Source organism: Oryx dammah, unplaced genomic scaffold (genome assembly GCF_014754425.2).
Source record: "Oryx dammah isolate SB20612 unplaced genomic scaffold, SCBI_Odam_1.1 HiC_scaffold_28, whole genome shotgun sequence".
Classification (NCBI taxonomy): Eukaryota; Metazoa; Chordata; class Mammalia; order Artiodactyla; family Bovidae; genus Oryx; species Oryx dammah.
In genome coordinates, this window is record NW_024070212.1 from 17,880,283 (window position 1) to 17,905,730 (window position 25,448).

The 25,448-nt window shown below is 43.8% G+C and overlaps 1 protein-coding gene across 1 annotated transcript; it reads left to right on the forward strand.

Annotated features, from left to right (window-relative positions):
- Window positions 1–15,532: 15,532 nt before the first annotated feature.
- On the forward strand, window positions 15,533–20,499 carry S100A11 (S100 calcium binding protein A11). Its single transcript, XM_040230643.1, has 3 exons — window positions 15,533–15,755; window positions 19,003–19,155; window positions 20,182–20,499. The coding sequence occupies exons 1-3, from the start codon at window positions 15,753–15,755 to the stop codon at window positions 20,335–20,337; spliced, it is 312 nt and encodes a 103-aa protein (XP_040086577.1). The 5' UTR covers window positions 15,533–15,752; the 3' UTR covers window positions 20,338–20,499.
- The last annotated feature ends 4,949 nt before the right edge of the window (window positions 20,500–25,448 follow it).

Sequence of the window (25,448 nt, forward strand, 5' to 3'; positions counted from 1 at the left end):
TCTGCCTAAGTTCAACTGTTGCCAGGTTGCAGGGCAAAGGAGGTGCAGAGAAAGGAAAGCCAATTCCAAGAACAAGTCACTTTAGTAGACATTGCAAAATACACTCAACAGAGAGGCTACACCTCCTATGTTTCAGCAATATTCAAATCTGCAACTGCAAATTAGTTGGTGAAGATAGTGCTTGAAGTCTGAACTTTAAGAAATTGTCAACACATTCTAAGATTTCACAGTAAGAGCTTTGAATATCAGGGAGGGATCGATGTGGATCACATGATAGGGGCAGTAAGGCAAAGAGCAGGTACATAAAAGTTCAGGGAAATAAGCAAACTCAAGATTACAAAGTAGAAGATCAAGACAGCAAGTATTCCTTTAACCACAACTACTTAAGCTTACTCAGATTCCTAAGAGAGACAGAATTTGTTACCATCAAAATCACACCATATTACTCTATTACTTATATATTTATGATTGAGTTAACATTTTTAAAACTGTATATGTAAAAGAAAATATAGACAGAATACTCTTCGACATAAATTGCAGCAAGATCTTTTTTGACCCACCTCCTAGAGCAATGAAAATAAAAACAAAAATAAACAAATGAGACCTAATTAAACTTAAAAGCTTTGCACAGCAAAGGAAATCAGAAACAAGATGAAAAGACAACTCTCATAATGAAAATATTTGCAAATTAAGCAACTGACAAAGTATTAATCTCCAAAACATAGAAGCAGCTCAACCAGCTCAATATCAAAAAAACAAACAACTCAATCAAAAAATGGGTGGACGACCTAAATAGACATTTCTCCAAAGACATACAGATAGTCAATGAACATGTGAAAAGATGATAGCACTAATTGTTAAAGAAATACAAATCAAAATTACAATGAAATATCACCTCACACGGGTCAGAATGGCCATTATCAAAAAAACCTACAAGCAATAAATGCTTAAGAGGATGTGGAGAAAAGGGAACCCCTCATGTTCTGTTGGTGGGAGTGTAAATTAATACAGGCACTATGGAAAACAGTATGGACGTTCCTTTAACAACTACATATAGAACTACCACATGACCCAGCAATCTCACTACTGGGCATATACTCAGAGAAAACCACAATTCAAAAAGATACATGCACGCCAATGTTTACAGCAGCACTATTAAAATAGCCAGGACATGGAAGTAACTTAATGTCCATCGACAGAAGAATGGATAAAGATGTGGTATATAGACACAATGAAATATTCAGTTCAGTTCAGTCACTCAGTCCTGTCCGACTCTTTGCGACCCCATGAATCGCAGCACACCAGGCCTCCCTGTCCATCACCAACTCCTGGAGTTCACCCAAACTTATGTGCATCGAGTCAGTGATGCCATCCAGCCATCTCATCCTCTGTCGTCCCTTTCTCCTCCTGCCCTCAATCCCTCCCAGCATCAGAGTCTTTTCCAATGAGTCAACTCTTCCCATGAGGCAGCTAAAGTACTGGAGTTTCAGCTTTAGCATCATTCCTTCCAAAGAAATCCCAGGGCTGATCTCCTTCAGAATGGACTGGTTGAATCTCCTTGCAGTCCAAGGGACTCTCAAGAGTCTTCTCCAACACCACAGTTCAAAAGCATCAATTCTTTGGTGCTCAGCCTTCTTCACAGTCCAACTCTCACATCCATACATGACCACAGGAAAAACCATAGCCTTGACTAGACAGAGCTTAGTCGGCAAAGTAATGTCTCTGCTTTTGAATATACTATCTAGGTTGGTCATAACTTACTCAGCTATAAATAGGAATGAAATTGGGTCATTTGTACAGATATGGATGGACCTAGAGAGTATCATACATACATATCATACAGAGTGAAGTAAGTTAGAAAGAGAAAAACAAATATTATATATTAACACATATGAGGGGAATCTAGAAAGATTGTATAGATGGTCTTATTTACAAAGCAGAAATAGAGACGCAGATGTAAAGAGCAAATATACAGACACCAAATGGGAAAGGGCCGGTGAGAGGAAGTGGTAGATTGGGACTGACACATATACACTACTGATACTATGTCTAACTTATTTAGAGAATTAAGGAGAACATACTGTCTAGCACAGGGAAGTCTGCTTAACGCACTGTGGTGACCTGAATGGGAAGGAAGTCCAAAAGGGGGCTGATGCATTCTGTACAGTAGAGACTAACACAACATTGTAAAGCAAATATACTCCAATAAAAATTAATTTTAAAAAAACTGAATATAGGGTTTTCTAAAGTGTTAGTTCAGTCATTCTCATCTTCACTTAAAGCAAATAAATAAGTTCCTGTGGGGAATATTTGAGTTGAGTGCACCCTTCTGACAACAACTTAAGACCCTGGTTCCTAGAACAAGAAAAACAGGTAAGAAGATTCCTTAGCAAGGCTTACTCCTTCCAGAATGGGCCACGTTTTAAATAACAAGGGAGTAGATATTCATCATGCTGATTTTCCTTGGATCCTGAACATCCCAATCACAATCAGCCATCTTCCACTGCAATTTCTTGAGGGAGATGGGCAAAGTCCCTGTTATAAAGCATGAACCCCCAAATCCCATATAGAAATCCCAGACAGTGAATAAGTCCAGCTAAACAACAAAATTCCTTTCAGGCTTTACATCTTTCCTCACTTTAAGCCTTGCCCTTGACATCTAACCAATTCACCGACAAAAAGAGTAAGACACCAGAGAAGGCACTAAGGAAACACTATTATTTCTGCAGCGCACCCCAGTTCCCATTGTCTATTGCTGATAACAAACAACTCCAAAACTTAGTGGCTTATAAAACAGCCCTCCTCTGCTTCACACGGTGTTAGCAAGGCAGTCTGACTGAGGCGAGAGGATCCATTTCCAAGATAACTCACTCACACGCTGGCTACTTAGTGCTGGCTGCTGGGTCCTCTGCACACGGATCTGTCCAGGAGGCAGCCTGGGCTTCTTTGCAGTATGGTGGCTGGGTTTCTTGAGTGAGCATCCCAAAACAGAAGCAGGTGAACTCCATGTCACCTTTTAACAGCAAGTCTCAGAAGTCAAAGAAGCTCAAGCACCAAAGAAACAATGCTTTCAAACTGTGGTGCTGGAGAAGACTCTTGAGAGTCTCTTAGACAGCAAGATCAAACCAAGCATTCCTGAAAAAAATCAACCCTGACTATTCTTTGGAAGGACTGAAGCCGAAGCTCCAATACTTTGGCCACCTGGTGAGAAGAGCTGAATCATTGGGAAAGACCCTGATGCTAAGAAAGATTGAAGGCAAAAGGAAGAAAGGATGGCAGAGGATGAGATGGTTGGATGGCATCACTGACTCAATGGACATGTGTTTGAGCAAACTTAGGGAGACAGCGAAGGACAGGGGAGCCTAACGTGCTACAGTTCATGGGGTTGCAAAGAACTGGACACGACTTAGCTACTGAACAACAACAACAACTCAGAAATATATAGAGTCACTTCCAAAGTGGTCACCACACACTCTCCCAGGTTCAAGGAGAGAAAATACAGATTCTACCTCTTTTTTTAAATTTATTTCTTAATTGAAGGAAAACTGCTTTACAATGTTGTGTTGGTTTCTGCCATATAACAACAAAAATCAGCCACAATTATATCTCTTCCCTCTTGAGCTTCCCTCCCCACGCCATTGCCAGGTCATCACAGAATGCCAGGGGAACTACGGAGAAAAAGGAAAAGATCCTACCTCTTGATGGGAGGAGTGTGAGTCACATTGTAAGACGAGCTTGTGGGAGGGCAGATAGTGTTATGGCCATTTTTGGAAAATACAGTCTCCCAACACAGCCACACAGCACCCATTCCATCCCTAAACAATTTGTCCCAGCTAAGGGAGGTAATTCCATCCCTTTGGCCATCTATTTGTACAGGGACAGACAGGCCTAACCCATTTGGGGCAATGAGATTTAAGAGAGCCCTGTCCAGAGTTTCTGGAAAAGAGAAACAAGTTTCTTCCTGGGGTGTGAACAAGGAAATGCATACCCTGTATGTTTCACCTAGGATTACAATGGTAAGGTGGATCATGGGGTAAAAAAAATAGAAGAATCTCATCCCCTCTTACATCACTAAGCTGTTGAATCAGTCAGCCCCGGAGCCTCTTCTGCTCCAGGGACCTCCTGTTATAAAGACAAAAAATAATTTCATGGTTCTTTAAACTGTCCTAAGTCAGCTTCCTGTTATCTTCACCCCTAAAGCACCCTAACTCATATATTTTCTCTCTAAAGCTTGGGAACAGAGCTGAACTAACCTGCCCACTCTTAGGCCTTGCAAGAGGATTCAGGGAAAGATGAAACAGAAGGAAGTCTCACTATACAAAAATGTCAAACCATTGAATGCAGACCACAAGAACCTTTAAATTCTTCATTTGTCACATAAAAGTCCCTCTGCTTACTACTAACCCATCACACCATGTCCTAGACCCAGAGTATTAGTAGGGGAAGGACTCATTGCCATTTAGGGTGAGCGGGTTGTGCCCTCCCCGCTCAATGGAATTATGGTAGACCTGGTCCTCAAGAAGTCAACAGTGTAACAGGAAAAAAAAAAAAAAAAGTGCAACATACTTAAATAGCTGTAATTCAAGATAGGCTGTAACACACGCTGCAGAAAAGTGCAGATAAAGGGCTGTGGTAGATCAGTGAAGAGACAGATCCTTTTTAGTTGGAAGATATAAGTAAAAGGCTTCCTGGAGAAGGTTCTTTATGAGTTAAGTCTTCGTACAGGTATTTGGACATAAGACAGAGGAAAACATTCCAGATTAAAGGAAGGGAACACAAGAAAAAAAAAATCATTAAGTGGGAAATTGTGGGGCTCCTAAGGACTGGAAGATATTCACACTGTAATCGAACACTGACCCATCAGGACAGTGGCCAGGCTACCAGGATGGAGCGGGTCCCAGAGACCCTCCCTACTCCATGCATCAATTCTTAAGTTACTTGATTATGGGAATCATGTGGCCCAGGAGAGGGACAAGTGGCTGGGGCTTCAGGTGAATGGCACTCAGGGATTCAGGCAAGAGAGGACATTCAGCAACTGGTAGAGAAGAACATCAATATTTTAACAACTAGTGTGAATGAACCAGTGAGAAATGATTAGAGGATCAACCCTGCCTACAGACAACAGTGAAAGCTGCCACTTGACCAGAGTTTGCAGTGAATGAAAGGAAATGATGAAAAAAACAGCTGGAATTAGAATTTCACCTTGAATTCGAAGATGAAAAGTTTGGACCAAAAACTGAATGATACAGATTCACTGAGACTATTTTGGTGACACATTCAGATCACAATGGATCAGACATGGATCTGATATGGTGTGGCCTCCTAGGAGTATAAATGTAACATAAATGCAACAACTTGCTGTGGGACATTGTGAAAGAGAAAATCTCTCACGTCTGCCAACAGCAGTTGTGTTGCAGGAAGGGGGGCCCCTTCCAGGGCTCGAAACTGGGCTCTTGTCTAACACTTGGAAATGAATTGTCTGAGGAGACACATGTGCTGACAAAGCAAGAGATTTTATTGAGGAAGGGCACCCGGGTGGAGAACAGCAGGGTAAGGGAACCCAGGAGAACTGCTCTGCCACGTGGCTCACAGTCTCGGGTTTTATGGTGATGGGCTTAGTTTCCGGGTTGTCTTTAGCCAATCATTCTGACTCAGAGTCCTTCCTGATGGTGCACGCCTTGTTCAGCCAAGATGGATGCCAGAGAGAAGGATTCTGGGAGGTGGTCGGACATGTGGTGTCTCCTTTTGACCTTGTTCGAAATCTTCCTGTTGGTGGTGGCTTATTAGTTCCCTGTTCCTTACCAGGACCTCCTGTCATAAAACAACTCATACAAATAGTTACTGTGGTGCCTGGCCAAGGTGGGCGGTTTCAATCAGTGTGCTTCCCCTAACAGTTGGAGACTAAAAGCAACTACGTGGAGGACTTCAGTGGATTCCAGCCACCAGCATAGAAGAATGTGAAGGAAGGAAAGCATAGATGTGTGCAGACAATGCAGGAAGGCAGTGAACTCCCACCAGCTTGCACAGAACTCCATGTCTGCTCTGCTGATGCCGTTACAGCAGTACAAGCGAGGGAGTTACTGAGGGCCAGCAATCAGAGGCAACAGGAAGTGAGAAGAGGGAAGGGCTTGAATGATAACAATAGTAACACCCAAGATCTGCAAAGCAAAGCCTAGAAGCACACTTTCATTTACTCCATGTAGCAATTAACACTGGTATAACACAGCACCATTTGAATAGCCCTTTTATATTTATTATCTCCATAATTATTATCCACATTTTACATATGAGAAAACTGAAGCTCAGAAACAAGCAAACAAAAAGTTTATCTAGGGAGAGGGCTAAAACTCAAACTCAGGCCTTTAGATTCTTTGTCCAGCATCTCCATATACACCACAGTGGCCTCAGAGATTGTGGGGTCATTCCTTAATATTGTAAATGTGGCCTCAGTGCTCTGGGCAGGAGCTGTTGATTATGGGAGAAATCAAAGGCTCTCCCCTGACAGTTTTGACCTTCAAGAGGTAAATCTTCTAGCCTAGGACTTAAATTGGAAGAGCCTCATCCAAGAGACTGAGTGCACACTTTCTGATGCAGACGGCTCCATTTTTAGAAGGATCCACTCCTGTTTTATTAATCAAATTCAATATGAGGATCCTCAAAGGCAGGAGCCATGATTTTTTTTTTTTATCTTTGTATCCTCAGACCCTAGCAGAGGGTATTCAATAATAATTTATATAAATTTAAGACCCTTAACAAAAATATCTAGAGATCCTTCCCCAGAAGGAAATACGAAACAAAGAGTTAGTCATTCTTGGAACAATTATTTACCATTGTCCTGAATGTTAAATTACACAGAATTAAACCAAACTCAGCTCCTACTCTGAAATCATACTATTCATTCAATCCCATGAACACTCACCAGTTGTTACTACATGTTATGGCTATGAATGACACAAGGATGAACACGATACATCCCTAATTTCAAGGAATACACATGCTATCAGGGGAAAAAATCTATTAACATTAAACCCTTTAATATACAGCAGAATATTAAATTCCTCCCCCCACAAAAAAATAAATTACAAAATATTATGGGAGGATAAAAGTGAGTGGTTGAAATCAGAAAATCTTCATGAAGGAGGAGCTTCATTGAAGGAGCCTAGAATTTCATCAGAGAGAACTGAAAGTAAGGATGTTTCAAAAGCAGAGAAAGCTTGAGCAACAGGCAAAGAAGAGGACCTTTGGGTGGCAAACAGTGGTTCCATTTGCTAAAGCATAGAGCATATAAAGGAAAGTGGTAGATGACACTTTGAGACCCTTTTCTACAGTCTATCAGTGTCCTATACCTGTTTCACGTCAGACATCATAACTGGCTTCACACCTTGCTCTCCACTGTTGCTCCTCTCACCATCCTGGATGAGCTCAGCAATGACAAGGCTCACCCACCCAGCCCCCTACCCTCCAGCTTCTTGACCTCCTTCCTTTCTGCTCACTCCAAATACACTGCAGTCAGTATAAGGCCCTAAGCCATGCTTGGATTTTGCTATCATAAGAGTTCTACCCACAAATTACTAGACTCATTGGAAGCTAATGTTATACCAATAACTTCTTATGGGCTTCCCAGATGGCTCAGTAGGTAAAGAATCCACCTGCAAAGCAGCAGACTCAGGAGAGGCGGCTTGGATCCCTTGGTCGGTAAGATCCCCTGGAGGAGGGCATGGCAACCCACTCCAGTGTTCTTGCCTGGAGAATTCCGTGGACAGAGAAGCCTGGCTGGCTACAGTCCATAGGGTCACAAATAGTCGGACACAACTGAACACGCACCCAACAACTTCTTACATCCCCAGCTATCTCCATCCCTCTTTTCCATGTAACTTGTCCTTTGATTTTACGGAGAAATTTTTTGTGCCCACTGACCTTCCGGGTCCTTGTTCCTTTCTTTTTCTTCCTGTACTCAATGCCCAATCAAGTGGATTGTTTTCTCACACATACCCTCAACTCCTTCACTGCCTTATCCTTTTGTTACACCCGTTCTGTAAAATTTTAACCCTAAATCCATTTCACAACCCTCTCTTGGATCCAATGACTAGAGTTCTAAACACACCAGGAGAAAGCCATACAGCCACATAATCACAACCCTGGGGATTAGAGTCACTGCAAAATTATAACTTCCTAAGCTTTTGTAGTCGCAAAGAGTCAGACACGACTGAGCGACTGAGCTGAACGGAACCATCTGAGTCAGCTCCGGTTACCAATTCCCGCTGAGACCACTGAGAACCTCCTCAAGTCTCCTACTCAAGAACCTTCTCAAGGATGTGCTATGGCCACTGTCAAGGATGTCCTTACCCACTTCATGTGCCAACAAGGTTATCCGGAAAGATAACCCTCCGCAGCCCTCCTAGGTTACGGTCCTTCTATAGCCTCACTTCTCTTTTGCCCCCTTTTCCTCTCTGTGGAGTAAGTCATCTGCCATAGCTCCTCTGAGACCTTGCTCTATCATTTGTATCCTCTCAACCTTGTACATCTGCCTTCTCACTCTGGCAACTCCTTCTGCACAGCCTGTGAACTCACTCAAGGTGTTTATGCTTTCAAATCCTCCCTTGGTTTGAGATCCCTTTTGACCACACTCCACTTCTCCTCCTTCTCAAGTAAGTAATCCACACTGCCTGTCCCCGCTCTTCATCTCCCACTCATTCCTCAGTCCACAGCACCTGCATTTCCGCCCCCCCTACACTAAAATTGCTCTGGCAAAGGTCTCCAAGGATATAAATGCCAAATCCACTGGACACATCTCAACCTTCACTGTACTCTGTCTCTCTGAAGACTTTCACCTTGCTGACCACCCTCTCCATCTTGAAAGTCTCTCTTCCACGGACTTGAGGACACCAGAGAGGGCTCTGAGTCGCCTCCCCGGTCATTTCTCTCTCCTGTCCTATGGTGGGTCATCTTCCTCCTTACTCTGTAAGCATGGGTTAAATCACAAAAGCTAGGTTGAGCACCACCAGAACAGAGACTTCACCTGCCTTGTTCACCACTGTAGCGGCAGTGCTCAGGACAGCTCTGCACACTCTAAGGGGAGACCCTCCGTGCATAACTGCCTGATGCATGTACTGAATTCCAGGAGCACTGTAGTAAGTAGGATACTGGCTCTGCCCTCAAGTGGCTTGCTGTCTAGTGAGGAACATAAGTAAACAGAAAATGACAGTAGAGTATGGTCAGAATTATGACACAAGGAGCTAAGGGAGAACATATAATGGATACAGGACATCTTGAATTCCTCCAGCTTTGAATTGTGACAACACATGTGAAGGTGTGTCTACGAGAGAATCTCATTAGAAACTCAGCACCCAAGAGGTTTACAGGAGGCTGGTCACGCAGGCATACTCTCTCCGTGGGCGTGTGCTCATTCAGTCATGTCCAGCTCTTTGTGACCCCAAGGACTGTAGCCCGCCAAGCTCCTTTGTCCATGGAATTTTTCAGGCAAGAATACTGGAGTGGATTGCCATTTCCTACTCCAGAGGACCTTCCTGACCCAGGTATTGAACCCACATCTCCTGCTGTCACTAGCACGTACCAAAAAACTCCATACTCCCAGAAGGAAAGCAGGTGCTTGGCATAAACTACATTGTTTGTACCAATAGTTTAGGCATCATGAGGGAACAGATGGAAACCCTCCTGAAATCCAAGTTCCAAGATGCCAGCCAAAATCCAGCCTTGAAAGCAGGCCTTTCCCAGGACAGCAGTCTTGGGCTGTTTTGTTAGCTTTCTTTCTTTCTTTTTTTCCATAGATACCTAGCACTCTGTTAGAGAAAGAGGAATGCTTAGGGAGGTTGATTTCTAAGTTGTATGAAGGATAGATAATGTTATGGACTTAATTGTGTCTGTCCCCATACACATAAAAATTCCATATGTTAAAGCCCTAACCCCTAATTTGACTGTATTTAGAGACAGGGTCCTTAGGAGGTAATTACAGTCAAATGATTAAATGCTTAAATGTCATAAGAGGGGAGCCCTAATTCAGTAGGACTGTGGCCTTATAAGAAAATGAAGAGAGAATTCTCTCTCTCCACCATGTGAAGGCTCAGTGAGAAAGCAGCAATCTGCAAGCCAGGAAAAGAGCTGATCAGGAACTGAATCAACTAGTACCTTGATCTTGGACTTCTAGCCTCCAGAACTGTGAGAAAATAAATTTCTGTTTAAGCCACTCAGTCTGCAGTAGTTTGTTGTCAACAAGCCAACTAAGGTGAGAAAAAGACTATTGCAGGCAGACAGATGTGCAAAGTTCCTGAGGTGAGACGGAGAGTAAACGTGACTGTCCCCAATCCTGTTCTCTCCTAGGGTGGTTTCACCCCTTTTCCAAACCCCCCGCATCTAAGCAGAGGCCAAGTTCGATTGCCTTTGCCTTCTCAGTACTTGGCAATTCCCTGCCCCATCTCCATGGCCATCTCGCCTTGATACTGCACCTATATCCTTATATGTTTCTTTCCTCTAGTCTCTCTCTTCTCAGTACATTTTCTATACTTCCCAAAAGATGAAGTGGATCAAGTCACTCTCCTGCTTTAAAATCGTCAGTGGTTCTTGATAGATAAACTTCAGGATACAATCCAAATTTCCAAGCAGAGCCCTTAGTGATCGGACCCTTCTCTCTCCAGGCTCAACCCCACAGCTCTGGCCTCACATTTCCCATTGCCCCACACTCGTGATCCAAATGGTGTAACTCACACATTAGCTCCTGCGTATGTATTGCTGGTTTGATCACGATTGTGTTTTTTACTGTGGTTGAATATATATAACTCAAAATTTACCATCTTAACTATTTTTTAGTACATGGTTCTATAGCAGGAAGCACAGATGACCCTCAAGCAATGTGGAGGTTAGGTTTCAACCCTCTATCAGTTGAAAATCTGAATATAACTTATCAGTCCCCTGTATCTCTACTTTCTCCTATATCCATGGCTCTACAGTCAAGGGTCCAGCCAACCACAGATCATGTAGTATTGTAGAATTTACTACTGAAAAAGTCCCGCATATGGGTGAATCTAGACAGTTGAAATCCTCATCGTTAGGTGGTCTACTGTATATTCATATTGTTGTGCAACCAGCCTCCAGAACTCTTTTCATCTTGGCAAAACAGAAACTCTATATCCACTAAACGGCAACTCCGTTCTTCCCTCCCTCCAGCCTTTGTCAGCTGTCATTCTACTTTATTTCTTTGAATTTGATTATTCTAGATACCTAGAGCTTCCCTGGTAGCTCAGCTGGTAAAGAATTCGCCTGCAGTGCAGAAGACCCCAGTTCAATTCCTGGGTCAGGAAGATCCCCTGGAGAACGTATAGGTTACCCACGCCAGTATTCTTGCGCTTGCCTGGTGGCTCAGCTGGTAAAGAATCTGCCTGCAATGCAGGAGACCTGGGTTCAATCCCTGTGTCGGGAAGATCCCCTGGAGGGCATAACAGCCACTCCAGTATTCTTACCTGGAGAATCCCATGGTCAGAGGTGCCTGGCGGGATACAGTCTATAGGGTCGTAAAGAGTCAGACACAACTGAACAACTAAGTATACACAAAGTCCAGGACTACCAACCCACCTGAGAATATGCATATGTTTCATCCCTGCTACTTAAAAAAAATATATATATATGTATGTATGTACGTATTTATTCATTTCTTTATTTGGCTGCACCAGGTCTTAGTTGGGGCATGCAGGATCTTCGATCTTCATTGCAGTGTGGGGGATCTCTAATTGCAGCATGCAAAATCTTGCACTTGTGCCACATGGAACCTAGTTCCCTGTCCAGGGATTGAACCTGGGCCCCCTGCATTGGTAGCATGGAGTCTTAGCTGCTAGACCACCAGGGAAGTCCCACCCCTGATTACTTCTGCACAAGCCATTTTGAAAGCCTTCCTCTGAAGACCCTGCTCTATGTTCTAAGCATTTTACAAGATTATATCTTCATCTTTAGTAAGTAGTAGAAGTAAGTACCTCTATTATCTCCACTTTATAGAGGAGGAAACTGAGGTACAGAGCCAGCTAAATGACTTGCTAGAGCTCATACAGATAAGATCTTATACATATCATGCTGTGCTTCAGCTGTGCCCATCTACCTGATGAATTATTTATTTACTTATTTGACACCTGGTGAATTCTTACTCATCCTTCACTACCCAACTCAAGCATCACTGTCTCGGTGCCACTTTCTCTGCTCCTCCGGAGTTAACCACTCACTTCCTTCCCAGCAGTACCGTTGTGCCTTGGTCACACCCCGAAATTATGTTTGATTAATGCGTCCATTTAGGGAACGGCCCAGTCCTGCACAGAGCTCGGGTTGCACATAAGAATTACCCTCTACCTTGGAAATCCCCACATTTATTTGCTGAATAAATTGACTAATCTGTACCTCATTTTTGTCTCTTGGTATCAACTTACCAGCCCTCACTCATCCTCAGCTCCTTGCTTGCATTTAGCCCTTCACTTGGCCACACTGTTTACCAATGTTGCCAAATCTACTTTGCATTCCATCTTTCCTGATCGCTGCCTCTTTTAACAGAAAATCCCTTTCATCATGATGCTGGGGAGTTGCTACCACAGGCAGCTTTCACTGGGCAGAGTTGATCCACCAACATGGTTCTGGACAATTCATATTTATTTGATTCAGCTCTTTTCTTTGGTTTCACTCAAGCTTCATGGGGCAGGGAAGTTACTGAAAGAACAGAGGCCTTACCTGAAATCAGGAAAGCTAGACAACCAGGTTCAGGAAGAACAAGAACACTATTCTGCACATTCTTTCCAAATGTCATCTCTCTGCTAAGTCACGTCAGTCGTGTCCGACTCTGTGCGACCCCATAGACGGCAGCCCGTCAGGCTCCCCCGTCCCTGGGATTCTCCAGGCAAGAGCACTGGAGTGGGCTGCCATTTCCTTCTCCAATGCATGAAAGTGAAAAGTGAAAGTGAAGTCACTCAGTCGTGTCTGACCCTCCACGACCCCATGGACTGCAGCCTACCAGGCTCCTCGTTCCATGGGGTTTTCCAGGCAAGAGTACTGGAGTAGGGATAGCATCTGCTTATTTATGGTGTCTGCTTCTCCATAGTTTTTATTTGTCATGACCTCATGATTCTCTCCATGCAAATGTTCAGCTTCAGCTCTTCTAAATGCCTAATTTGTATGTGTTTCTAATTTCAGTTTTCCAAAAAGCTGAATTTTCCTAGCTCATTATTTCATATAATGTCATGAAACATCCGATACTGTCCATTCTGTGGACTGGTAGTCCTTGAGCCTAGAGCTAAACTCAATCCAGTCAGCTATGACAGTGGGCACAGGGTCAAATCATGCAAAAATTTACCCACTGGGCTGGACTTTCAGCAGAGGGGGATAAACGTGTTTAAGGTGTTTTCCCTTAAAGAGGAGTGTGATATGGGAAGTCCCATGATTCAGGTATGGAATAATTTAAACTATTGATTCCTTAATATTTTTGATCATAGAATTTTCTGAGAATCAGATGAAAGCTATGGATCCTCGCCAAGAATAAGTTCTCTTAGGCAGAAAATTTTACACATACTTTTGGGGTGTATGTGAATCCCAGCATCCGTCCATGGAACACCCCTCAATATACTGTAGGTCTAAAGTCTATCCATGTACAAGCATGTAAAGTCGCTTCAGTCGTGTCTAACTCTTTGCCACCCGATGGACTGTAGCCTGCCAGGCTCCTCTGCCCATGGGATTCTCCAGGCATGCAGGAAAGATGGCATGCAAAGAACACTGGAGTGGGTTGCCTTGCCCTCCTCCAGGAGATCTTCCTGACCCTGGTATGAAACCCGTGTCTCCTGCAACTCGTGCTCTGCAGGCAGATTCTTTACTGCTGAGTCACTGGGGAAACCCCGCAGTCTATCCATAGACCACCTCAAAGGCAGGCACTAATATCACATTTGGATTTGTATCTCTTGTGTCTAGCACTGAGCTTGACACAAAACAGTCTTCAAAAAAAATTTTTTTAATAAATAAATTGAAGAATTCATTCATTGATTAAGGTTTTTCAAAGGCAGAGAGAAGCTAAATTTGGATTTGATATAAAGGGCATTGGAGAGCCATCTTGTTTGGTTCTTTCATTGTGTTTCATTTTTAAGCAACTAACCAGAGCTGTACTGTAGGAAAATGTGTTTTTATCAGTCAGTAGAACTATTGGAGGGCAAGAGACCAATTAGAAAACTGGAGGAAAGAGGGAATGAAAACCTAAACTAGAACCCTGGAGGTAGAATATAACCAGATCCAAGAGAGAGTGTAAAAATAAAACTGATGGTACCCAGCACTTGTTGGGGGTAAGATGTAGGGGGTAAGAAAGGTATTTGGAGTCAAAACCTGGCTCCAAAATTCTCCCGTCAGGAGAACAGAAGAATAACAGTATCATTAGCAGAGATAAGGAGGACAGGAGAGAAACAGACTCGGGGAAAACAAGTATCTCTTTAATTGAGTTTGAGGCTCAGATGAGACTTTCAAGTGGATTCAAGAATAGCTAAAACTGCGGTCTGGTGTAGGTAAGAAGAGATGAAGATCTCTTCAGAAGTGACCAGCTGAGGCTGCAAGAACAGAGATGTCAGGAAGCAGTTTACACAACGCCCTGCAACCCTTTATCTTTCCTTTGCATCTATTTCAGTTTTTGAAGCCCTCTCAAAACCATCATTTTATCTGATAGTCATAACAATCTTGTGAAGTAGGAAAGGAAAGGGCACCTACTTTTACGGGTAAGGAAATGGAGGCTCAGAGGATTGAGGGTTTTTGCCAAAACTGCTGCCTTGAAGTAATTACAGATACCAGCTTCCCTGGTGACTGGGTGGTAAAGAATCAGCCTATCTACACAGGAGACTTTCCATCCTGCGTCTCCTGAACAGATAGGAGACCCTGGAGAAGGTAATGGCAACACACTCCAGTATTCTGACCTGGGAAATGCCATGGACAGAGGAGCCCGGCGGGCTACAGTCCATGGGGTCGCAAAGGGGTCAGACACGACTTAGCGACTAAACAACAATTACAGACCCAGGATCAGAATCCAGAGCTTCTGATTCTTCATACAACTCCGTTGCCAACTGCACAGAGGTAAGACTCCGACTTGCACGGGTCAGTAGTTTGTGGTCGTCCTGCACCGTTGCAGTACTTTGGGTTGTAGGGTCTTGCTTTAACTCTTAATCGGTTTATAGAGACGTTTGAGACAATGATGCACCAGTTTGCACACATCATCACCGTTTAGTCCGTTAATTACATGCAGTGTGAAAGAATAGACAGCCCTGGTTTCTAGGAAACATGGACTCTGCAATTACGACCAACATTCCGAGTTGCTAGTCTTTTAAAGGGATCGCTCCGCCTTTAGGAAGGAGCAGAAATAGCTGGTGAGTTCGTACGTGGAAGACCCGTGGACTTGAACCCACTTCTCAAAGACCACTACGCCAAAGTTTAAATTCAGAAAAGACCAACATCTTCACAATTCACAAGACAGGGAGAGAGAGACTGTTTAAGGCTGCGTGAGGACAGTGGGGTTCTGTGTGAGTTTTAAGGTGAAACTGTGCGTTTGGCAAAGAAAGGCGAGGGCGACGAGCCCGGATCCGCGGGGCGGGCGGGGCGGAGGAGGGGGCGCGTGAGTCAGGCGGGAGCCGCGCGGGGCGGAGCCGGGCGGAGCCTGCCCGGGAGGCCGGAGACCCGGTCCGCCGCCCAGTGCCTGCCGCGCAGCTCCCCGCTCGCATCCGCGCGCCTCGCTCCTCTCCGACATGGTAAGCCGCGCTTTTTACTTTTCTTCCTCTTACATGAAAATTGCCTTCATGTAAATTCCTCTTACATGAAGATTACAGCCACGGCATACTTTTCACCAGGCTTGATCTTTGATTTATGAAGTGGTCGTGGCAGGAAACAGCAGGACAAATAAATCTACCGGAGGGAATCAGAGAAGAGCCGATGGCAGGAAGAAGCCCTAAATTATGCCTGGAATCACAGCCTCGGGGTAGCAGCGGGAGGCTCTTGTTTTTACGCCTAGGTCTGGGGCTGGGGCAACGGAAGTGCACTGCGAGCCACGCCCGGCGCGGAGCCCCTAGCTCGGCGGGAAACGGGGCGAAGGGGCCCGGCCCGCGGAGCCCGGGGAACGACCTAACGCCTGGGGGGGTTGAAGTCTGCGTGGTGGCTCCAGTTACATATAGTTACAGAGCTAGAGGTCTGAGCCCAGGAGGGGAAATCGGAGTTTCAGTAAACGACGGGCAAGCGGCCAAGACGCGGTGACTGAAACTGAAGCCGGCCCCAGCCCGCGGAGCCCGGCCAGGAATGTGGGAGGGACCCGGCTCCGGGAAGCCCCCTCCTCCTTCCCTCTTCCCTTTAACCCACCGTCTTTTTAGGCGCTCCTCCGTCGCCTGTTTCTCTTCCCTCAGCTCCTGCCAGCCCCACTCTGAACTCTTTCTACCTGCATTAATCCACCCCCCAAAATCTGCGTCTCCCTTGGCCTCTTTTTCACGGAGTCAGCAAACTTCCGCCCGCGGGCCACGAGCTCCGAGTGGATTTTACGTAAATAGTTGAAAGAAAAGCAAAGGAAGAATAATACTTTGAGAATTATATGAAAATCAGACTTCACTGTCCACAAGTAAAGTTTTATTGGCACACGGCCACGCCCATTCATGAGTTCTCTGTGTGGTTCCTGCCCCGCTACAAAAGCAGAGTGATGGAGACCAAGTGGACCACATTGGCCTAATATATATCCCGTCTGGCACCTACAAAACACGTTTGCTAACCCCTGCTTTAGTGTGTCAGTCTGTGTCTTCGACTGCTCTTTCTTTCTTCTTTCCACGCTAAAATGGGGGACCAAAGTCTCAAAGAACCTAGAAAAGGCAGACCCTAGAAAAGGCAGACCCAGCACCACCAAGTGGCGAAGGCCTGGAATGACTGCCCCGGAAGAAAGAATGCCACCGGGGCTCCCTGGAAGGAAAGGGAGCATGAATTAAGAACGAGAACTTCAATACTTGTTTTTTCAAGTGTTACTTTTTTTCTTTAGCTTTCTCAAATGAGTGTTTAGCACGCATTTTTTTTTTACTAATAAGCTCTTTCACAGCATCCATTTATCATGCTGTTTTCTCCTTCCTCTCATTGTTTCCATCAAATAGAACTATGGGTAAGCAGTGATGGGGAGCACTGGCCTCCACCCAGACAGGAGATCGCTTTCTCTTCTCCTTCAGCCACTGCCCAACTTGGGCAAAACTTTCCTGTCTCTGGGCCTCTCTGCCGGGGAACCCTCTCCAAAGTCCCCTCCAGCACTACAAATTTTGTAATTCCACTTAGGTATTTTGATATTTGTGGTTTTGTTCAGGAAAATTACCTCTGGGAAGACATGCAGGGGTTTTAATTTTCTCCATGTAGCTGATAGCAACAGATTTCAAGGAGCAAAAAAAACCAGTCAAAATTGATGTTAAGGAGAGAAAAAAAGAAAAGCAGAAAGCCATTGAAACTGGAAAATGAAAGCAGTCTGAATTCTACAAAGAAAAGGGTCAGAGGATACTTCCGTAGGTCTAGAAAAAGATCACAAAGCCCTGGCTCGTCAGCCTGGAACGTTCTACCCTATCTGGTGTGCCCTCCCAGTCAACCTTGTTCCTCTACTCTGATGTGTTAGTTACCCTCTGAGATTGCAGTCCTGATAAGAAAAGCTGTTGTGCAAACACATGTTTCTAGGCTGTGGTATTTTGTTTCTCACCAAAACTCTGAGGCTGCCAACACTTTTCTTTCTTAAAGAAAAAGTCCTGACAACGTGACTGTTGGGGAATAATCCATCTCCTATAGAGTTCTCTAGAACCCACCTCCAGAAAGGGCTTTATAGATGTTCCAGGATGCAGTGAGCAGCAGGCTAGGCAGTTAAAACACCTGGAGAGACTGAAGGAGGGAAGGAGAATGGCAGCTATGCATGTCAGTGCTTCTTAGCATGTAAATCATGCGTCCTGAAAGCCTCCAGCTCTGGGCTCCAGGGAGTCCATCCTAAGAACAAATTAACAGGATAAGTGCTACATTGGGAAAGTCACCATCATTGTTAACCTCCAAAGCAAGATAAAGCTTTGAAGGAAGGGTGTGGCCATCAAGTTTTCCAGAAAGTCTTCAGTTCCTGCTCTTATCCATCAGGGGGAGCCCATGAGTTCCTCATGTCTGGGGCCCCAGGAGCTGGCTGGGAATGAAAGGCAGAATATGACAGAATTTCCTTGAAGACTTCCCTTGTAAGGAAAGCAGAGCCCAGAACAGGAAATGAATCTCCTGCTCCTTCTGGTGCAACCACACCTGTGGTTCAGCTCCGTAAATGCCGTAGGAGCTGTGTGAGTGGCCACCTTGATCAGAGCCCCCATGTCAACCTTCTGGTTTGAAGTGACCAGGGAAGTTCCACTAGCTTTTCCTGTGGGAATTAGTGGCATCTGGGAACAGAAGAAGCAGAGGCCAAGGGTGCAGGAAGCAACTGGAGGCTGAGATTCTAGAAGTAGCTCTGCCGTGTCAATTCCCTTCTCACGCCTCAGGGTAACTGTACTTTTAGTTTCCTTCTAGAAAATGTATGAGTCCTGAGAATTCAGTATTCCTTTAAAAAGAAATGCCCTTTCACTAATCACAATAACCTCTATATATACTTTTGGGAAATAGGGAATTTTTTAATCTATACACAATGCTTGGTGGGTTGCATATTTGTGGGTATATAATATGCATATATTTCCCCACACATTCTAAAAGTATCAGTAAACCCTGTCACGTCATGCTCATCTAGGCAGCTTACTGCTTTCAAGTATACCAGCATTTTCACCTGGAATAAACAGGAGGCGATACGGGGAAGAAGCTCACCGAATGTGACTTTCTGTGGTTGCCTTAACCCCTTAGCCCCTAAACAATGACCAGTCTTTTAGGAAACTGCTTTGACCCAAAATGAAGAGACGAGATCCTCTGGCGTGTTCTCCAGCACCCAGCTCTTGATATCCTCCCCTTGTCTGAATCCTGATTTTTTTTTCCCCCGCAAAGGCAAAAGTATCCAGCCCTACGGAGACTGAACGGTGCATCGAGTCTCTGATTGCTGTTTTCCAGAAGCATGCTGGAAGGGATGGTAACAACACCAAACTCTCCAAGGCCGAGTTCCTAATCTTCATGAATACAGAGCTGGGTGCCTTCACAAAGGTACTGGTCCCAGGCCCCACCCCAAACTACAAGACCCTGGCAGAACGCCTGGCTCGGAATGAAGGACAGCAGCTGAGCCCCCAGGGCTGAGTGAGCTCTGAATGGCTATTAAAGGACCTTTTCTTCTCCTTTTTTGAATAACATGTGATCTAAATGTTAGAGTTATCAAACTATACATGACATAGGGAACACTGATTTTTTTTTTTTCATTTAAGGAGATGGTTTACAAAATGGTAAATGGAATAATAGAAGAGTTTTCAAATGTTGTTCCTCCACCCCAAAGCCACTAGGGTGGCCCTGTTCAGAAGAAATTTCTGTAGTGATGGAAATACTATTCTAAATATTCTATATGTGCACTACTTGATATGGCAGCCAGTAGCAATTAACAGACTGATTTTCTAAGTTAATTAAGTAGCTCTATGTAACCAGTGGGTGTAAGTGTGTGTAGGTGTTGGGGTTTAGGATGCGTGGAGGATGAGGCCCTGTATCAGCTGCTGTCCTCTTTCTACCTCAGATCACTCCACTTTTATGTAGTTTGTATATTGGAGTTGCATGTGACACTTAGAAAAAGTTTTTCACTGATTTTACAAAATTGAGTAATCCTCAAATGTAACAGAAAGAACCCTGGACTAGGAGCCAGAAAATCTGAGTTTGAGGGAATTCCCTGTTAGTCCAGTGGTTCAGGCTCCAGGCTCTCACTGCCGAGGCCTGGCTTCAGTCCCTGGTTGGGGAACTAAGATTCCACAGACTATGAGGCACAGACAAAAAAAAAAAATTCTTTTTTAAGTAAATGGTTAATTTAGAAGGAAAAAAAAGCTGATTTGACCCCTAGGTCTTCTGCTTAGGCCGGTCACTTCATCTGTTTGAGTCTGTTTCTATGTCTGACAAGTGGGAAAATTAGTGACCCCTACCCTGTGCCTCACACTCTTGAGAGAATAAAATGTGACAACATTTTTAAAAGCATTTTAGAAAGAACAATATAAAGGTACTAATGTCATCATGTCATTATTATTGTCATCTTTGCAGAACCAGAAGGACCCTGGTGTCCTTGACCGCATGATGAAGAAATTGGACCTCAACTCTGATGGGCAGCTAGATTTCCAAGAATTTCTTAATCTTATTGGTGGCCTGGCCATTGCTTGCCATGAATCCTTTGTTAAGTCTGCCTCTGGCCAGAAGTAAACTGGAGGAGCCTTTGGGCCTGGCCTCCAGACCCACTCCTTTCTTTCCAGCCTCTCAGTTATCTGCTCTTCACAGCCCCCATATACCCTGAGCCCGGCACACCCACCTACCCAGGCAGGCCACTCCTGTTAGTAATAAAACAATAGTGTTTTTTAAAACACACACTGGAGTCAGTAAATTTGTGTAAGAGTCGGGAAAGACTGGGAGGAATATAAATTAGATTGATGGGAACAGTTACTAGAAGTTGCAAAGTAAATAGTAAAAATGTATCTTTGGTGTATCCATAATCATGACTCATGATACCAACAGAATCATCTCTAAATTACTCAGCCTGATAGATGTCACTTGTTGTCACTATTCACTCATTAAGTGTCTGTCCAACCCTACTACAGGCACTGTCATAGGCTCCAAGGATACAGTCAGCAAGACAGATAAGGTCCTGCCTTCACAGGGGTTACTTTTAGTTGAGGGAAACAATAAATGGATAAACAAAGGGCTATGAGAGTACCAAAAAAAAAATTATCTTTCTGAAAGCCAAATTCTTTTCAAAAACTTGATTAGGGAAATTCACTGGAGATCACTGTGGTTGATGTAAGTGTAGCTGAGACAACTATAAACAAATGTGAAAAACCGCAAAAATCGAAAAGCCTCATTTCTTCAGAGTGCCTCACAAGTATCTTTAAATTCCTCCACTTAGAAAAAGGAACTAGGGCTTCCAGGTGGCTCAGGGGTAAAGAATATTCCTGCCAGTGCAGAGACATGGGTCTGATTACTGGTCCAGGAAGATCCCACATGCCACAGACCAACTAAGCCTGTGCAGCGCAACTAGTGCGCCTGGGAGCCACAGCCACTGCATCGCGCACACCCTAGAGCCTGTGCTCCGCAGCAAGAGAAGCCGCCACAGTGAGGAGCCCGTGAACCGCAACTAGAGCTAGCCCCTCTCCCTGACAGGAGAGAAAAGCCTGTGCAGCAACAAACACCCAGCATAGCCTAAAATAAATTTTAAAAAATTTTAAAGGAACTGAAATTTATTGAATGTGATTTATGCAAGAAAGGCAGTATAGCAGAATACTGCTATATAAGTTTAAATATTTAAAATATCATTTTTATGAATACCCATTTTAACTATTTTTTTTTTAGTCTCTACCCTTCAGAAAAGACAGCCTCTACCATTTCTCAGTAAACTTTTTCTTCTCCCTGCCTGTTTGATCTCTTCCACTTCTTTCTCTACCCACGGTTTTTAAAGGCAAACTTGATGGTGTCACTGCCTTGGTTAAAACCAAGCATTAATTCCTCTTAACATGCAAGAGGAAATCCACAGTCATCTTGGGGTACCCAAGGGCCTTCATGGTGTGTCCCGACCCCCTTCTCCAGCCTCATTTCTGCTGCTCTCTAGCCTTGCCAAACACTCCTGAACTGATAACTAGTGCTGTGCCTCTGTCCCTTCGTAATCTCTTCTTGCTGCCCTGAAAGCCCTCCCACCTTTTCTCCTTCTCTAGAGTGTCATCTCCCCCAAGAAGCCTTCCCTGCAGCCTCCCCTCCCCACAGCTGGTTTTGATGCTCTTACTCAATGCATCCATGGCACTCGATTCTCACTTCTGTCACACTCTGGATTGTAATAGTGCTTTTGCTCGTCTGTCTTCCCAGACTTGACTTTGAACTCAACAACAGGGACCTAGTTAAACGCACAGAGGAGCCTGGCAGGCCACCTTTAGGGGGTCGCAAAAAGTCAAGAAACTGCCCGAGCAAAACGACACATCACTAATACCTAGTGTGGTGCCCGGCATATAGTGGGTCTGAAAGGGTAGATACTGCTGTAACATCTGACATGGGACACTGTGTGTGTGTCAGTTCCCACGGGGAACATGCATGTTCACCAGGGTCACTGAAGAAAGTTTAATGAGACTCTTAGCAAGGTGTGTTCAGGGATAAGAGAAACACAAGTGATGGCAAAGCACCAGGGACTAGCAAAATTTGGAAGCTTGTTACCACCATAGGTCTGACTGGGCAAGGCAGGGAACAGTTACTGGAAGCTAGCAAGAACCATGGGCAAGGGAGAGGGTCTCCACAGATGCTGTGGCCTTTATTATAGAAATACAGTTACTGTCAGACCACAGGAGGAAGGTGGGAGCCAGGGGGATACATACCAATATATCCCTCTTCTCGCCTTTTGATCTTCAGCAGTGCCTCCAATGGGACACCCCAACTGGAAGGTTGAGCAGGGCAGAAAAATATAGAAAGTGAATCTGGAGGGGCAAAGAGGATATCCATCACATCGTAGAAAGGTGAGATCAGTATTTCTGTACTACACAGTTACTGCTGTGAGACAAGTTGAGGATAAAGTGCCAACATGCAGATAGATATTTTTTAATATATATTTTTATTTTATATTGAAATTTTCTATTGTGGTTAAATTTACCTAACATGAAATTTGATATTTTAACCATTTTTAAGTATACAGTTCAGAAGCATTAAGTACATTCACACTGTTGTGCAACCATCACTATTATTCATCTCCAGAACATTTCCATCTCCCACAGCTGAAATCCTATACTCACTGAACAATAACTCCCACTCCCCTCTCCTCCCATCCCTGACCACCAACATTTTACTCTCTGTCATTGTGAATTTTATTGCTGCAGATACCTCACATAAGTGGAATCATACCTTTTTTTTTTTTTGGTAACTGGCTTACTTCACTTAGCATAACATCCTCGAGGGTCATCCATGTCATGTGTGGCACATGTCAGAATTTCCTTCCTGTTTAAGGCTGAATAATATCCCATTGTATGCTTGTTGTTTAGCTGTTAAGTCATGTCCATGGGACTTTTCAATCCCATGGACTGTAGCCCCCCAACTCCTCTGTCTGTGGGATTTCCCAGGCAAGTATAAGGGAGTGGGTTGCCATTTCCTTCCCCCAGGGATCTTCCCAACCCAGGGATCAAAGCCACATCTGCTGCACTGGCGCAGGTTCTTTACCACTGAGCTACCAAGGAAGCCCACATATATATATATATATTACATTGTTATCCACTCACCCAACAATGGACACTTCGATTGCTTTCACCTTTTGGTTATTCAAAATAATGCTACTGTAAACACGGGTGTACAGATATATGTTAGAATGCCTGCATTCAACTCTTTTGGATTATACATCCAGATGTGGTTCTCAGTGGCACCAGTGGTAAAGAATCTGCCTGCCAATGCAGGAGACATAAGAGACGCAGGTTCTCTCCCTGGGTCAGGAAGATACCCTGGAGGATGGCATGGCAATCCACTCCACTATTCTTGCCCGGAAAATCCTACCAAGAGTAGCCTGGTGGGTTACCGTCCATGGGGGTCCGTACAGTCCAAAAGAGCCGGACACATCTGAGCATGCACACAAGGAAAAGAAAAGGAATGGAAATTCTACGTTTTATTTTTTAAGAGCCACCACACCATTTTCCCCAGGAGCTGCACCGTTTTACATTCTCATCAGCAATGGACAAGCAATGTCCAATTTCTTCACATCCTTACCAACACTTGTTATTTTCTGATTTTTGTTTAATAGTTAACCTAATGGGCATGAAATGATATCTCATTGTTTTTATTTGCATTTCCCTAATAATTAGTGATACTGAGCATCTTTTCATGTACTTATTAGTCACTTAAATATCTTCATTAGAAAAATATTCATTTGAGTGCTTTGCCCATTCTTCCCAACTTTACTGAGATATAATTGGTATACAAAAAACTGCACATAATTAATGTATACAATTTGGTGATTTGGTTCATTTTTTAATTGGGTTGTGTGATATTTTTTTATACTGAGTTGTAGGAGTTCTTTATATATTCTGTATATTAATCCCTTATCAGATACATGATTTGCAAATATTTTCTCCCATTCTGTAGGTTGCATTTTCACTCTATTGATAGTGTCCTTAGACACACAAAAGTTTTTAATCTTGATGAAACTGTAACTTTAATTTTGAATGTATCTATTTTTCTTTTATTGCCTGTGTTCCTAATATCATATCCAAAAAATCACTGCCAAATCGAATGAAGAATTTTTTTAAAAGAAAAGAAAAAAAAATCAAGCAAAGATCCATTCCTTTTTAGGAAGATTTGGGTCATGATGTTAGGACTTTTGTCAAGATGGGGATAGGGCAGATACAGCAAGCCCCTTCCTACTGAATAATGCTAGATAAAATGGAACCCCCTCCAAAAAAATAGTTTAAATACTTAGTTGAAAAATCAGAAAGAAGAATGTCTAGATCCCCAAAGCAAAACAGGAATGCATAGCTGTAACTGTGCCAGAACTGAGGTCATGTGAACCCAAACTGCAGAACAGGGACCAAGCTCTTAGCTAAAGGAGATAAACCACTGAAGAGATGCCCTAACAGTGACGAAGACTGAGAACCTCAGCTCACCACCCCAGAAAAAACAGAATGAGCCATAGGGGGAACAAGGTCATCTGAGAGAGGACAAAATGCCACACTTGTGCTTCCTGGAGGCATGGGACTCAAACACACACTTGTACAGAATTCCCAGGTTAAAAAGTGCTCTAGAGCAGTAATCACAATATAAAACCCCAGGGAAATGCAAACCACCTCATGGAAACAACTCCAGCCACTGGGGGGATTTCCACAGAAGATAAATCCCACTAAAATGAGCTCACAAATATTATACTGCACACACAGGACTATCAATATATGTAACAGATAAGAAACTTTGCACCCAAGTAAAGAGAGAGCAATGTGGAACTGACTTGAACATGAGAATGTTTAAAATATTCAAATAAATAAAGGCAGGAAGTAAGATACATAAACAAGAATAGGGGTACATGGAGAAGGAAAAAAAAAGAAGCAAATACAGATTCTATAAGTGAAATATATAAATTGCCAAATCAAATGAAGAATTTAAAAAAAAAGAAAAGAAAAAAATCAAGCAAAGATCAAGCAAAGTGGCAATTTATGCAACTATATAAAGGACCATGAAGTTGAACGTTGCTACACCTCATGGAGACCTCGCTGATTCACTGCACCCACCCACCTCACAACAACCCTATTGTATTCTCCGCAAACCTGGTGAGAGAGGTTTTGGGAATTTGAGCAGAGTCGGGGAGGACCACA